This window comes from Acartia tonsa, chromosome 14 (assembly GCF_053477335.1).
Source record: "Acartia tonsa isolate MP-2025a chromosome 14, ASM5347733v1, whole genome shotgun sequence".
In the NCBI taxonomy this organism is placed as follows: Eukaryota; Metazoa; Arthropoda; class Copepoda; order Calanoida; family Acartiidae; genus Acartia; species Acartia tonsa.
Genome location: NC_137273.1, coordinates 20,040,466 through 20,057,380, shown reverse-complemented (window position 1 = coordinate 20,057,380; position 16,915 = coordinate 20,040,466). Strand labels below are relative to the sequence as shown.

The following is a 16,915-nucleotide window of genomic DNA, read 5'->3' as shown; positions in this document are numbered from 1 at the left end:
AGACAAACAGATACATACAGAAAGACATCCTGTTACTTTATACAAGGATTATATCGTCTGGTTCATCTAAATGAAATAACATAATAAAGCCGTAGTGTAAAATAGATAATATTTTTTTTCAAAATAGATACACCATGTGGAGGGGGTTCTCAACATAGGTAAAGTTTTTAATGCAAATGTGTTCTACAGAGCTTGGATTTTCCCCTCATATTGCATCTGACACAACCCAATCTTTCCCGATTTTGTATAATTTTTTGAGGAACTCCAGTGACGTCATATTTTTCTTTCCCGGAAAAGGGAAGGGGGGAAGAAAATCTCTTCAAAAGAGATGTGGAAAACCCCCTTTTCTCCCATCTCTTTTTTCTTCCCCCCTTCCATTTTTCGGGAAAGAAAAATATGAATTCACTGGAGTCTTGTTCCTCAAAAAATTATACAAAATCGGAAAAGATTGGGTTGTGTCATTGCATCTGGACTACAAACGAACATGCATTTTGATGCTTATTTTAGTTTAGGTTAGGTTAAGTAAAGGTTAGTGTACATATTTTGTTACGAAATGGCAGTTATATTTTCATTTTCATCCTATTATAATCGTTACTCATATTATTGGATTGTTTTTTTTTTTAAATCTTTGTCTGCTTGAAAAAGTTTTAAGTTTGACGGATCATTTTGTCTTATTGTCCATCTAGTATAAAAAATATATTGAATAATAATTAAATCAACTTAAAATTAATTACCTATTTCTTCCCTAATTTCCAAAGTTGTACGACAGCTAACCCAACTATTGCAAAAGCTATTTTCAGCTACTCCAGTCAAAGGGAAAGGATAAACATAATTTTATAGTTTTATACATTATACATTCAAAATTTTAATTTTTTAAATTTTGATTTTTTTTGGAAATTTGAAGCTTTATTAGCTAGTAGTAAATATTGAGATAGGATGAGGATGATACGTACAAAATCGGAAATTAAGATTCAGCTGACCATTGATTTAGTAATGATTCCCACTACTCCCCCGGTGAAGTATCTTTAACACCAAGACCTTGGGTTGTTAAGATACAAGTGTTACAGGTATAGATTCTAGTTAGAATAACCAAGCTACTCTATAAGTTGTTTTGTCCTTCAGTCAGTCTGTAATGCGTTGGGGGATTTTTCGGCTGCTATGTGTGAAAGAGCAACTTTGGATACCAGCATGATTTATAGTCCAATGTCCTTCCCCCTCTCTGACCTAAAATTTAAGGGTAAAGTCCCTTTCGTAGCAAACCCTTTTAAAGGGCGTTTCGTCATATTTTCACAGTAGCTTTTCCCCTATTTATAGCCCCTGCGGGGCTCCAACCTTGCGAGTCAATCACCTAACCTAACCTAAATTAACCTATTAAAAGCTACTGTGAAAATACGACGAAACGCTCCTCAAGAGGCATTGCCGCGAAAGGGACTATACCCCAATTATACTTTTAATAATGCTATTGCAATAATATTAATCTATAAAAGGGATAATACAATTTGGGGTAAACATTAATCTATTATTAATTGTCTTATCCCTTAAGATCCCTGATTTCATAATATTCCTAGGATGAAAAGGTTGTGCAGCATTGTTCAGGGTCTGTACTGAACCACAGGTGGATCATAACTGCCGCTCACTGCATCTGTAATTCATTTTATGATTGTGATACAAGTAAGTTATCATAATTCTTGATTTAACCAAAGAGTTTGACTGGTTTAGGTAACTTTGTCAAAGGAGAAAGGGAGTGGACACTGGAATTCAGATTTGACTCGTGACTAAAGTTTTTAAGTCGTTATTTTCCTTCATTAGCCTAATAACCTTTTTAAATTAGCAGTGTTCTAACTGTTCAGCCATTTTTTTATTAACTTGTCTGTATAAAGAGATGGAATGATTAAAGCTAAATTATCCTTATAGAAAAGTAATGGGATATGTCTGTCTGTTTGTAGTGACCACGCAAACTACAGACCCGATATCATTCTAATTCTAATTTGTAGCTTTTCAAGGATCCTGTAAAGGTTTTTGGGGCAGGTTTTCATCAAATTTCCAAGAAAAATCGTCCTTAGAAAAAAATACCACCCCAAAACAATTTTTTTTTATAAAATTGAAATTTGGGATATGTTAATGTTTAATGCGAAGTTATTTAAGCAACCATGCCACCCTGTCATTACATACAGACGTACAGACAGAAACACATATAGAGTATTTTTGCTACATCTAATGAAAAGTTTTGTTAATTATTTCTAGAATCCACGAAAACGTTTAGTGATCCTGATCACAGAATTAGGGTAAATATTACAGAATAGTATTATATATAAAATGTACAATAATAAGATTAACATCTCATCTCGGGGTTTTAATCTTATCATTGTACATTTTTATATTCATCGAAAAATGGATATAATACAATGCTAGACATATTTTTTTTGTATGTATGATAAACGGTTCTAATCCACTGGATAATAATCGGTTTCGAATGAATATGAGAAAATCATTACTCAAATTTTTTAAACGCAAATTGAAGCTTTTTATAGTTAGGGTCGGTCTGTACGTCTTTTCATATCAGCTAGCTCTAATCACTAAGCCTGTTAGAATTATCCTACAGATTTGAAACTTTGCCCACAATTTATATAACTTTTAGTCTAATCGAAACAAAGATTAATCCTATTTTTATCTTGGATTAGTTTTGGGTTATTTTATAACAAAAAATCCACAAACCTCTGAACAGTCATCCAAATATCTTTTTATATAACTTAATTTAAAGGAACTTCTATTCTAAAATCATAAAAAAAAAATTTACCATGATTTTTAATTTGAAAGTTGCAATTTGTGAATAATGCGACTCGAAGTGTCTCCAAGGTTGTGGTCCATCAGCTTTATGAGAAACAAATATTAAATGTAAGTATATTTGTAATTTTCAGGCCTCGGCAGCCGCGCGTTAACCTAAAATTTAAAACCGCTTAGATGCTTTGAAATTTTTTGATGGATATTTTGGTTCGGGTTAGACTTAGGTAAAATAAAATAAAATAACTAAAAACTTTTGTAATTAAGTCTACTACAACTTATATGAATGATGTTGCTTTGATAGAAACCACTGAACCGATTGGCATTAAGGTGAGCAACATTTTTAGTGACAATAGTGGTAAAAAAAACAGACACTATATAAGTGTATGTTTCTGTCTTTCCTATTTTTATAATGGAAGATTATACCCTGATAAAGTGTTTCTCCTAGCCGGCTAAATTAACAATTATATCCCATCGAGGCACCTTACCCTGAAAGAACGTAATGACCAAAATATATAATGAGGACCATATTAGCAACCTAAATTGACAACAAAAATGTCAATGTCACAATTTCCACGTATTTTATATCCATTCAACTAATTATTGTGTATTAGGACCACACTGATCAACATGGAAATCCACAAGCAATATGTAAGATCTTCAAAATTAGGATATATGTTTCCTTTAAGATCTCACAAACCGCTCTTATTTCCTGAATAGCTTTTTATTTATCATATACAAAATTAAATTATAGGATATAAACATTCTTATAATAAATCATGATTGGTTGGTTTGAACTAACAGTACCCAAATTTTTAACCAAGAATTTTGATTATCATTATCTTATCTTCTATTGTCTAATCCCATATTCTTACATACATATTTTTAGTACCAAAGCTACGCTATAATTTCTTTTTGTCTGTCCGTCCATCAGTCTGTCGCAACGATAATGAGGTAATGTGATTTTCTCAGCTCTTATTCAAGATAGAAGTTTATTTTTTTAAGAGTCCTATATCTATGAGCATCCAGTATGTAATTTACTTTGTCCGTCGGTCTGTCAATCATGCTACAAAATATAAATGTTATAATATAAAAATATTCGAGAAAGGTTTCGTGATTTTTTAACAACTGTTCTTTCCCTAATCCCATCTATGATTATTGTTTGCTTCACTACTAATGGATGTTGTTATCCTTGTTATAAGGTTTACCGCCGAAACCTAGTTTAGCGGAGGCAAACTCCCCGCCGCCTGGCCAACCCCACAGAAAATTTGAAGATTTGGACTGTACACTTAAAGATCCAGATGATATTACTAAAGAACCGGATCATGGTATGCATTCATTTCAACCAGTGCAGTGGCATTGGCGCAATTGATGGGGGAGATGTCGGGTTCGAGTCTGGCCCACATCGCGTCATAATAGAGACTTCAATAAAAATACCTACTGCTTTTATGTCTTGCACGTGAAATTAATAGTGAAAATAGGGGGAATGACTTGGCCCATAACTCAAAACCATGCACAGATAGAACTTCCAGATAAAAGTGGTACAATCAAAGGGCTAGTTGTCTGTTGAATGTTACTTGACCTAATATCCCAGAGGGTGCATCCCATTACAAGAGGATGGTGCTTTGGTTTCTATAGCTAATCACTTCAAATCGAATGAGAATTCTTTTCGAGGTCTAGGTGAAGCTTCCCAAAAGCTTTGGTTCTATACTTATTAAGATCTTAAGCTTCAGACAACCTTTCTACCTGATATGAGAGGATATATATATAATATATAATAGATATTTCCTAGAAATTTCTAAAAATTTGATTCCATTCCAGCATTTTATTGTGAACTGCATTAGATCCATCAGTTCTTTTAATTGCATTAAGTTTATTTTTAGGTAATTTGAATTGTCACCCAGGTTTTATAGCAGATCCATTTGTAAGCATTTTCATTTATTTATATAAAAGATAGATTTGATTGTAATTTTGGACTTTTTACTGAGAAATCATGTATATCATCCTATCACAGACAACTTTCCACGAAAATTTAAATCAAATCAATACCAGTTTTGTTAGCTGGTCCTTCGACCCCTCGGGGCTAACAAAGCTCGTTTAAATCTTGTAATTTTTCATTTTAATATTCACGGAAAGCTGTTATAAAACGATGCGATAAATAACTATGATGTTTTTTTCTTTTTTATAACGACATAAAGTCTGAGTTTTTGTGCTTTTTCTTTAGTTATTGTCATTTTTGTATCTATTAGGTCCTAAAGATTAATTTAGCTAAATCGTATTGTAGTCTAAATATCCTAGGACTTGAACTATATGTCAAGATCTAGTTATGTCAGCTCGTTTGGAGAAATTGGACAGCCGGTAAGTTTTTTAACCCCGTAACAAATTTACCCCAACAAAAATATAGGGGTTGATATTAGGGTTGGGCCGGATATCCGGTGTGGCCGGATATCCGGCTATAACTTTTTTTATATTTTACACCAAAAATCTCTGTTTTTTTAAATTTTAAATGGCCATAATTTTCTTATTATTGAAGATAGAAGAACATTTTTTGAATATGTTTATCTTTATGCAAATTTTTATATGAAATCTCAAAAGTTTATTAATAAATATTTTTTGCTACTTTAATATCTGATAATTTAGCCGGTTATCCGGCCGGATATCCGGTAATTTGGCCGGATAACCGGATATTTTCCTGATATCCGGCGTTGGCCGGATATCCGGCCGGATACCGGATATCCGGCATTTGAAATCAGCCGGATATCTGGTATCCGGTATACGGCCAAAAAAGTATCCGGCCCAACCCTAGTTGATATAGCCCGTCCAAAAGCCCCTCAAACAAAAAAAAATGTTTGCGCTTCGCTCGATGGGTCAAGTTCCATAGTCAAAACAAAGCAGGTTAACTTTGACATTTAATACATCAAAAATTGAGTTTTTTATTCCCCCTCCCATCCAAACATTATAAAGCTTTTCCTTTGATAGAAAATCTTTATACATTTCATTTTTCCAATTGAACATTTGTCTTTGTTTTACGCCTACATTACGCCCCATACTTAAAACAAAATATTTTTAAAGTACATTTAAGAATGGTGTGACTTTGAGCTTCTACCAACAACGATATTAATTGGAACAAGAATCTCGAAACCTTTACCTGATTTTTAACAATATTGGGGGGCAACGCCAGAAATGAAGACATTTTTATCTGCGCTAAAATATCATTTTCGCTTGTTGGCTATACCTTATTCCTGTAAGAATTCTTAAAACATGATGTTTTTTGTTTCAGCCTAATTCTAAACGGTACTGTCGAACAAACCAATATGGACCCAAGAATTCTTTTAATAGATGCGCTGGGTGAGTTTATTCTATTTCTTAGTTCAATATAGCAAATTCAAAACTATTCAACCAATTATTTTAATTTTGTTATCATCTTTTGGAATGTACATCAATTTATTGTCTATTGCTTTATCCTGCTCCTAAGATTCTTATCTTAATATTTCATGTTTTGTAAGGTTAAGTAAGAATTGGGAAAGTCACAGTTTTCTGCAATATTTTTCTCCATTGATATTTATTATTTAAGGAAATGTTACCCTAACACCGAAAGAAAAATAAATATTGGAGGAACAACTGTGAAAGTAGGAATTTTTAAAAGCTAAGCTTTTCTATAATTAGGATCGGTCAATCCGTACATCCTCGCGACGGCTCTTTTCGTAATTTTAACAGATTAGAATTATCCTATCGATTCCAAATTGTGCATGGTGATTTCTGTAGTAGTTAAAACTTCTCCGCGCCGATTGATCTGATTTTTGGAATACTGATTCCTAGGACAACACTGTTATAAGCGAAGCATCTCTATAATCAAGTTCTAAACATCTAAGTATGTCCGTAAACAGTATCCTGTATTTTCTTACAACCTAGTTTCAACTTTTATACATTTATATTCTGATTATTCAGTTCTGACACTCTACAAGTGTTAATGATCGTTTGTATTACCGTTTGAGAGCTTTGCTTTCATGGATGTTGTCATCCTTGTTAATTACGAAGCTATCCAATATTCTGTTATTGTTGGTCTGTTTATTAATCAAAGATACAAAAAAATATTCATAGTAGCAAATCCCCAAAATCATTGATGGGAATATAGATAAGCTTTAAAGAACATTTGTAAAATTCAAAATTAGAAAAAAAACTCGCAACCTTTCAAACATATTTAATAATTATATTTCGTATTATGACTAACAAACCGATGGACAAATCTTCAAAAAAAAAAAAAAAAAATAGCCGTCTATTTTGAACAGTCACTAAGAAAATCATTTTCCCCTCATGACTGAAAGACTGAATTATGGACGGACAAACAAAGTGATTTATGTCCACGCCGACGTTTGGGATTTCTGCGTTTGTCCTGGAACCTTATTTGAGCCTTGGCTTCATATTCTTGAATGTAAATTGGCCGAGAAATCCTGTGGCTAAAAGAGCCTACTTCCTTGAAACTGCAGCTGAATTGAAAGCTGCATTGTTACCAGCTGCTGCTCCTGCCATGCTTATCCAGTTTGATGGACGTAAGCTGCGGACACGACGGACTGACGTTACTTGGTTTATAACATAAATTATTACAATATTTACAGAATTAGGGCGGGTTAAGTACAATAATGATAATGGAGTTATTCCATTTATATATTTTGAGGGATTGAATCAACAATCTATTAGCTATACAAAAATCATAGTTAACCTCAAATATATACTTTTAAAAGCACATTACTATTAGAAGAGCAGCTATTTTTAATTATTGATCTTATTTGTTTATTAGATAGCCAACCCGTCACTTGGAGATGTGCTGTGTAATCAATATTTTCATGATAATTCATCTCAAAGAATGGCACAAGATTTTCAAACGGTAAATCAAAGTTTTTTTATTTGATTGCATGAAACAGAGAGTTTCCCATTTGAAGTGCCAAAATCTTTACACTATAATAACAGGGTGTCTGTTTGTCTGTGTGTTTGTACCAAAGGATCTCGCTAACCACTGAACTGATCGGGTTCTTCTTAACAGGGTAGCTTCTCATAGGTCCTGGAAAGGTTTTTAACTATTTTAGGGAGGGTACCACCAACCTCCCAAGCAAAAATCACAAAAAAAAACTTGAAAGCAATATAGAAATTATTTCTCAAGTTATATATTGGAAATAAAAACAAACATTTAAAATGCCATTAGAGGCCTCTAAGGACGTATCCGCTTGTGTAATTTAAACTAATGGCTTCGTTCCCCCTCACTTTTACCTTCCGCCCTTCCATTTTTGGTTTTGTGTGTTGTAATCTCCGTCGTTTAAATTTAATACCTATAATTGTGACAATTTTTTCATTGCAGAAACTGTAAACTTTCAACAAAAACAAAAGTGCGCCCTCTAATTTCCTTTTGGGGGGGTGTTTTTTTTAAACCACTGCAGAGCCAGTAGCAATATTCCTTGAAGGTTAGAGATAAATTGGTTAGCGGTTACCAGGATCTTAAGCTTCAGACTGACAGACAGACATTGTACTGCTCTGTATGATATGAAGATAGACAAAAAGATGTCAACAAATATTTGATTGGCTTGAAAATTTTAGATCATTTATCTTGAATTGCAACTAGGAAATCCCTATGTAAAAAACCAATGCTCCTCAGAGCATGATAGACAAATCAACATGATCATTTATAATAATATAGGAGAAATGGATATATAATACAATTTTCGACTAGCTGGCTAATATAAAAAAAACGCCCCTACCCTTATGACTTTTACACATTCCCTCCCCTGACCAAGGAGAAACGTATTGGTGAAACCTAAATTAACAACAAAAATTCCCCAGTCATAATATCCAATAAATCAAGTCCATTATAGGAGATCAACAACTATGGTGTAAATACTAAAGAAGATTATACCAAGAATTATTCCCCAGCAAAGGTAAAGTTTAAATTCCATCCTTGGACCATTGTCAGGACCTAACAGGAAGAAAAATGTGTCTAACTATATTCTTAATGTTTTGGTTTCAGCTTTTACTAAAAAATTATTTTAGCACTTACACAATCTTCTAATATTCAGGTTGTTCTTAGACAGCAACTAAGTTCAAACAATACAATTGAACATGCATGCTATCCATTTGCTGATAAAGAGGTAATTAATAGAAAACAATTTGAGACGCCTAGTGGCAAAATTTAGAACCAAATAAAAAAAATTAACAAAGAATGTATTGGTTTAAATCAAAGCACATGCCTTTATTGCAGAAAAGAAAAAAATTTTATAAGACTTCTTCATAAAAATAAGCATCATTGGTATAATGTACTTTGAAATTCACATTTGTTATTATATATTCATACTAGAAGATACGATCCTGGGCCTCTAGGGGCACTTTAGGTGGTGGTGAATTTAATTTGCCCCCCCCCCCCCCCAACCAGTTTTAGTGTCAAAAAGAAAAAGTACACCCCCCCCCTCCCCCAAAACAAAATAGATATAAACCTTCCTGAGACTTATGAAAATACTCTGTAAAAGAGAAACATATCAGTTCAGCAGTTAGCGAGATACTTTGGTACAAACAAACAAACACCCTGTTACTTAAGATAATAGATATTTGAAAAATTTTAACAAAAGACAATATTTTTATTAGAACATTCTTAAAATTTTAGGCAGCACAAGCAGTTCATATGGGAAATGAACTTCCATATTACTATGGGTGGTGCAGGTATGAATCCTTAAAATAAAATAACAGGATGTCTGTCTGTTTGTTTGTCTGTATGTTTGTCTGTGTGTTTGTATGTTTGTACCGAAGGATATCGCTAACCGCTGAACCAAACGGGCTCTCATTAACAGGGAAGCTTCTCGGGAAAGTTTATAACTATTTTGAGGGAGGGTACCACCACCCTCCCAAGATAAATCGCCCCTAGGAAAAAATTACCCCCACCCCCCAATAGAGGGTGGGCCCCCCCAAAAAAAATATTTCCCCACCCCAATATTTTATTTTACTTTTTTTATAAATCTAAAATAATAATTGATTTATCAAATTCGACTCTCCCCTCCTCAAGTACCCCTAGAGGCCTTTAAGAGGCCTTTAGGGGCGTAGATGCTAGTAATTAATAAACTGTTAAGTTTATCATTTCAGTAAATAAACACCCGGGACTTTCAGGGGGGGGGGAGTGGTAAAGGGATGATTATCCCAAAAATATAAAAAAGGGACGTCTTTGACTATATGACAAAAAGATTACTGTCCCCCCCCAAAAAAAAAAAATTTAAAAGCTTGGATGTTCTTGATAAATACATTTATCTTGCAATATTGTATAAAATCTGCGAGAACAAAAATACCAGGGTATAAAGCACATGGAAATAATCTTATAAAAAAATCACTAAACCTCTTGTTTAAAATTGCATCTATGATAGGGTGTGTTCTGATGTAAAATCTCAGGAAGACTGCAGATATGAAGATACTGATGGAAATCCATATATTCCATTTGATAAGCAAAATAAGGAATATTCAGATTTCAACATCTGCAAATAGGATCTTTTACCTCTATTATATTTAGAGCATTTTTTTGATTTTATACTTGTATTTGTACGTACTGAGAGACTTCTATTACATTACTTTGTAAGCTGAAACAATGTTTTTTTCCAAATTAAAGAAGAATCTGATCTTTTCACTTAGAATCCTCGATTCTTTCTTGAAAAATTATGAAGTTATGACTAAGTGACAAAAAAGAGACACATGACTCTTTCTTGATTTCTACCTAAAGAGCAAATGCATCACTAACACACCCAACCCCTTCTTACTACACTACTCTTGTAATATCTTTACATATATAGCTTTGAAACCAATTAATATCCGCTAGATTAGAACCAGTTCTAAGCCTTACGGAAAAATAATGTATTGTATTATATCATATCCAGTTTTCTACGAATATAAAAATGTATGATCATGATATTAAAAACTGTTATGTTAGCCTTTATGTTCAGCATCTCGGGCTAACAAAACTATTTTTAATCTTATAATTGTATATTTTTATATCCGCGGAAAGCTGTTCATAATACGATGATATTATGTGCTGTTTGGTTTAACAAACAAATATGATTTCTTAAAATTTAAAATCATATTAGGCATTTAAGATGTTATAATATCAGCAGACTGTAGATTTGCTTCCAAAATGTTATTTTCAAAATTTGAAATTGAATATGATGTTTTAAAGTTGACTGACTGGGGTTGGTGTCTTCCAGAGTGCTCTGCTCCAGACGGTAAATATTTCTCATTTAAAAATCTGCTTAATCTTTATCAGCTAAAAAGTTGGGATCATTGGGTATATAAATCATCTTAATACATATTACCTACAACAGTGGCTCAACACGTAGTGCACTCGCTCGTTAATGGGGAGATGATAGGTTTGAATCTCGGCTTAACACTGAGTCATTACTAAACACAGTAAAATTGTACCTACTGCTACTATGTCAGGTGCACGACATAAATAGTTAGAGTAGGGGGAATGCCTTGGCCCAAAACAGGCGCAACTCACCAGTTAGGGCTTCTCAGACAAAGGTCATGCGATCAAAGGGTAGGTTTTTCTGACGTGTTTGAGGTCTAAAAAAACAGCTATTTTGTAAATAAAATATTAAATATTTAACAAGTAATGAGATTAACTCTCCTAATATACAAGATAAGCATCTGATTTTATTTTAAATACCCTGTCTGTATTTCATGAATATTTAGATAAACTTATGTATTAATAATTATCATTTTAGAATCAATTTACAAACCTAAAGAATTTCAAGTGAACACATTCATATGTAAAACTAGATCTAACTCTAATATAGTAAGTATCAAAAGTATTTATAGAATTTACAAAAATGTCGTATTAAAAATATTTCAATATTAATGATCAAAATTCATAAACGTTGCACCCAAAGGGCTTAATTTTCAAAATTCATAGTTTTTCAAAAGTCATATTACTCTCCCCAAAATACACATATCAGATGCATAACCATAAAATGACTTTAATACTATAATTTATGAATCTCAAAGACTATAAGATTATCTTTAAAAGCGTACATCCAGAATGGATAACTTTTTCGTAAATTTAAGCATTTTTCTAAAAATTTACTTATAATTTTGTTACGACTTTTGTACATTTACATTCTGCTTATTCAGTTCTAACACTCTGACAGTGTTAATGTTCGCTTATCCTACCGTACGTATCAGAGCTTCGCTTTTATGGGTGTTGTCATACTTGTTATTGTTTGTTTTAGGACATATGTGTAGCTTCCCGAACAAAAACCCCCTACACGTTGACTTATGAAGTTATGGGAGTCAGCGAGTAAGTTGAAATATAATGTCCTTTTAACATGTTTGTATGACATTTAAGATCTCAATAACTGTTAGCCTGATATAGATCTAAAAATTTTCTTGACCCATGATATTTTTCTGGAAAGGTTTTTGGCTATTTCTTAGGAAAGAAATCATTTCCTTAAAAACGATCTGTCATGAAAAATTACATAACACAACAAAATATTCTTTAATCTAAATTTTGTTATGGGAGTGTGATTTCTCCCAAGCATATATTTTACAGGGCCTCGGGAATAGTATAAGAAAAGATTATTTTGTGTTTAAAAAGGGGATCTTAAGGCATAAGACAATGAATGATAAAATGTTTTACACATCCTCAATGATGATTTACAAAATTACACCTCCTGTAGATTTTAATTATTAATTAAAGTTTTGACACTCTTCGTTTAGACCAACCATTTATGATTTAGTTTAAGCCAACGTATGAGAGAACGTGTATATATTATTTTGGGTACTACTATAACTTACATTTCAATGTTCCTTTTGTCCCTGACGAAGCACTGGATCGAAAGTGTCATGTGTGATGTCATAAAAGGAGGGATGAGAAGATTAGTAGAAAAGAAACTCCTAAAAAAGAGATGTATTTTTATGACGTCACACATGACACTTTCCCTGACATTAATATATTTTTTCTGTTTCTTTAGCATTGACAGATCCTTCAAGCTTGTAACGGGAGATATTCCAGGATATTCCATGAAAAATAACGAGGTAACCCGCAAACATTTGTCAGATTATGATCACGCAACCTTCCCTAAGATGCCCTAGGGTTGTAAGGGGGGAGATTTGTAGGAAGTTAGGATTCTACAAATCAAGCAGCTCTAACCATGCTTTAAAAGTTAAAGTGTCCTAGACAGCAGTCTCGCCCGTAGTATGGGATAATTGATAGGTAAACCAGGTAAGATACAGGTAAGTGCAATTGGGCCAAAGATCTTAAGGGATAAGACAATGGATGATAAATTAATGTACATTCTCAATGATGATAAACAAAATGATTGGTTGAACAGTTTTGAACAGCCAATCAAGATTTTTCGTCGTATTTTCAAGTTGCTTTTCTCCTATTTCTAGCCCTTGCGGGGGGGGGGGCTCTAACCTTGACTAAACATGCATGGCAATCATTAACACTTAAATAACTTATTTAAAGCTACTGTGAAGATACGACTAAACGCCCATTAAGATGCGATGTCACGGCACCGACATACCCGAATAACTTTGTACCATTTTTTCAGATATTAAATATTTTAAGTATTTTAGAAGTCAACACACAACCAGTTTTCTGATGATCTATGCACAGGAGACGAAGGCGCGGGCGTTTGGAAATCTTGGAAATTTGAGTAAGAGCCTCTTACAAATCTTTTTATTGTATTATTTGTTAAATTTAATTGGAATTTAATCTAAACGGGTTTAAACTTACAAACTTAATTCCTCAGACAAACACACATCCTGTTACTTTATTATAAGGATTATTAATTGATTTATAATCTTTCTATACATATTAAGCTGAATTCACTTACTTGATCTAAGATTGAATGTGATCAAACAATTTTAACTTTTAATTTTAGTGAAGGAGATTCACCAGCCCCTGAAACTAAAGCTATTCTTGTTTCAATTTTATCCAGGTTAATTTTGGGAATTCTTTATACCTAATCCTATACAATAAATCTTCTCCCCAAAATGTTAAGAAAATTTGGTTTACAATGTTAAATAACTTTTTCTGTATATAAAGGGAGGAGTGGGTTGCGGGTAAAATCCGTAAAGGTGTGAGTTTTAAGGCTTAAAAATAGTATTAGAACGATAATATTCACTAAATATATGTGTATTTTTTATTGAAAAAAACTATTTTTTTTTAAGTTAACATAAATTTTTATTGTTCTACTACTGTTTCTAACTTTTGAAATTTGAAAGCCCTTGAATTTTTATATTCAATTTAATTTTTGAAAATTTTTAATTTCAATTTTATTAGTAATTTCATAATTATTTTTGTGATCTTTTGTTATGATTCTATTTTTAGGCCACAAGGGCAATGTATTGACTTGGATAATGGGTAATTTCATAATTTTACAAACATGAATTTTAAAAGCCACTCTTTTCCTAATCTCAATTCGTCTACTTGAAACATAGAGCAGTAAGCGAAATAGGGTTTTCTTAGTTGATAATAAAGATAATGAATTATTTAAAGTATGTTAGCTGCTAGAATATTAATATATACAGTTTATAAAATAGCACATAAATTGTTAATAACAAGCGATATTATAATATATTGTAAAAAAATTAACTAGTTATATTTGTAGACAGTTTGAAAATCAAATACTAAAATATTTTGTGTTGTCTTTATATTTCAAAACAAAATTATTAAATTTTTCAATAAGATATGTTGATATACCACCTTTATCTAATAATTTTGAACAGAATTGAGCTAAAAGCAATGTTTGAGAAAAATAATTGTTTTCATTTTCGTGATAACGCCTCTTAAGGGGCGTTTTGTCGTATTTTAACTAATCTCTAACCCTACGGGGCTAATTGCCTAACCCTGCGGGGCATTCAAGTAACATAACTTAATTTAAAATAACCTATCAAAAGTTACTGTGAAAATACTACGAAACGCCCCTTCAAAGGCGTTGTCACCAAAGGGACTATACCTGACTATTTTTACCCATTTTCACTATTTCTAGATAAGGCATTTGACTGTTCTTATTGTACTTGAGCTTAGCTATTCATAAATGCTATCATCCTTGTTTTACTATATCCTTTAAGTAATAACACATTTGTTTATAATTATAGAAATCCTACACCTTCTTATGTACATGAAGATTATACCCAAGCTGCAAGAGTATCAGAGTATGTATCTAAACCGTATGTAACCGGTTCTAAGGGCTTCGGGTTCGAGCCCAGCTTACACTGTGTGTAAAATAATGCTTAGTTAGACATTGCTAGACATTAATTAAAAGATTATTGGGGATGCAATTGTCCTTAAAAAGCAAAAGCGAATCTCATTCCTTGCTTACATGACTCTGGGGACTATACGAAATAACAAGGGAGGTGGGGGACATTGGACTGTAAATTATACAGGTACCCAAAGTTTTGTAACCCAGTCATTTGTTGGCTTTAAAACTTTGGCTACTCTTCTCAAATCTTAATTGGTTCATATACACCTTGAGTGTCCAAACTTTTCCACTAACAGTTTTGATCTACAGAAAGGGTAATTTTGATTATTTAATGTGCACTCCTCTTAGTTATAATTTTCATTTTGTACTGATTAAAATTAAATTTTAAGGTGATTTTAATTAAATTTTTAGGTTAACACCATGGATACTTGAAAATATACAGTAAAAGATTTATTATCATTAAATATTTTCTCAAATTTAAATGTATGAACCTAGTAAAAGTGTCTGATTCTGATTATGAGGGGAAAAAAATATCCAATGAGAGGCCAGTATACACTGTAATTGACCAATGGTAAAATTTATAGTGGCCTCTGATTGGTTATTTTTTTTGCGTCATAATCTGAGTCAGCCACTTTTACTAGGTTCTAAATGTATGTGTTAAATTAAAAAGCGATAGTTTGTTTTCAGGCTTACGTTACTTTAATTGTGCATACTCATAGGCTATATATATTTAAAACCAGCGTTTTCCCTCAAATGTATATTTGGACAAAGAAGCCCCTCTCCCCGTTTTCCTCGTTTGTTCGTTTACTTTAAGTTATATTAGATTAGGTTGTATTGGGTATTGGATAGTCCCGCAGGGTAATTGTACCGCATGTATATTAAGCCCCGCTACTGCCCTTTATTATTAATTTGTTTTTTAAGAGGGGGGTTTGGTTTTGCTCGCTAGGCACTTTGAGGGAAAGCCCATTAATCCTTGCACTGATATCAATATGACACTATCTAAGAATGATAAATGATGACACAAATCATATTTGATCAGGTCGGGTAGAAATGAAAATCCAGATGATGATTTTCCTTAACATTAAACAAGGGTAACTTTTAACTTATAATAGTAAGGACAAGTATGTCTATAAACAGCGCAGCTACAGACTTAGAATATTGGATAGAAAAAAATTCAATCATACGTATAAAGTAACAGGACTTGTGTGATTCTGTGTCTGTCTCGATCAGACCTTCCAATCCAAAGACACTTCCAAGTCCCGAGTCACAAGACCCGACTAGCTTAGCCTTCAGAGCCATTCTTTCTCCCAAAGTTACAGAACCATTTTGGCCGACTTCCCTTACCTATATTATTCTTTTGGTCAGAGGTTCTTAACATTGGAGACCTGCTGCGGGTATGTCATTTTCTGTGTATGTACCGAAGGATCTCGCTTACCACTAAACTGATATGGTTCTCCTTTACAGTGAAGCTTCTTATAGATCCAGTGAAGGTTTTTAAAATTACTTTTAAAGTGTGGGGGGGGGGGTAGACTTCCCCCGAGCCACCTGGGCCTCTAGGTGCGTAGCTGCTAGTATAAAATTTCCATGTGTAAGTCTAAAATATCGTAAACAGCTGGACTGTAAGTTAAAAATTTTATGGAAAGTTTTACATTGGTCCTGGGAATTTTTGTTTCTTTTTTTAAAAATAAATGTTGAGGGAGAAATGGGAAGCATATAAGTGCGTAAAAGATGTCAGATAAATTTTAGAAGATTTTTGTTTTTTCATTGCTAGATTAATTTGTCCTTTCTTATTTTTTTATTTTTTTTAATATTTAGATAATTATAAATGTTAAGAAGCAGGAATATATTGAAATAGAATAACAAATTGTTAAATTAATAAATGTTTAATAAATATTACTTAAATTTAAAAT

General features: G+C 32.7%; 1 protein-coding gene across 1 annotated transcript; it reads left to right on the top strand.

Annotated features, from left to right (window-relative positions):
* Nucleotides 1-81: 81 nt before the first annotated feature.
* LOC145305584 (uncharacterized) lies at nt 82-16,915 on the top strand. The gene is made up of 28 exons (XM_080147274.1): nt 82-158; nt 992-1,067; nt 1,569-1,671; nt 2,245-2,285; nt 2,818-2,895; nt 3,049-3,111; nt 3,396-3,432; nt 3,984-4,109; nt 4,665-4,705; nt 5,080-5,139; nt 6,062-6,129; nt 6,356-6,410; nt 7,580-7,666; nt 8,646-8,708; nt 8,847-8,918; nt 9,428-9,483; nt 10,176-10,263; nt 10,976-11,021; nt 11,523-11,593; nt 12,027-12,094; nt 12,768-12,831; nt 13,375-13,454; nt 13,683-13,739; nt 14,132-14,164; nt 14,902-14,958; nt 15,417-15,446; nt 16,045-16,096; nt 16,821-16,915. The coding sequence occupies exons 6-27, from the start codon at nt 3,064-3,066 to the stop codon at nt 16,082-16,084; spliced, it is 1,347 nt and encodes a 448-aa protein (XP_080003400.1). The 5' UTR covers nt 82-158; nt 992-1,067; nt 1,569-1,671; nt 2,245-2,285; nt 2,818-2,895; nt 3,049-3,063; the 3' UTR covers nt 16,085-16,096; nt 16,821-16,915.

Bases quoted from the DNA above. Each gene is read 5' to 3' on its own strand.
- LOC145305584 (XM_080147274.1), top strand. From the start codon at position 3,064: ATGAATGATGTTGCTTTGATAGAAACCACTGAACCGATTGGCATTAAG. The intron at 10,264-10,975 runs GAATATTCAGAT...GATGTTTTAAAG, and splicing joins CATTTGATAAGCAAAATAAG to TTGACTGACTGGGGTTGGTG. The intron at 14,959-15,416 runs GTATGTATCTAA...TTAAATTTTTAG, and splicing joins CAAGCTGCAAGAGTATCAGA to GTTAACACCATGGATACTTG.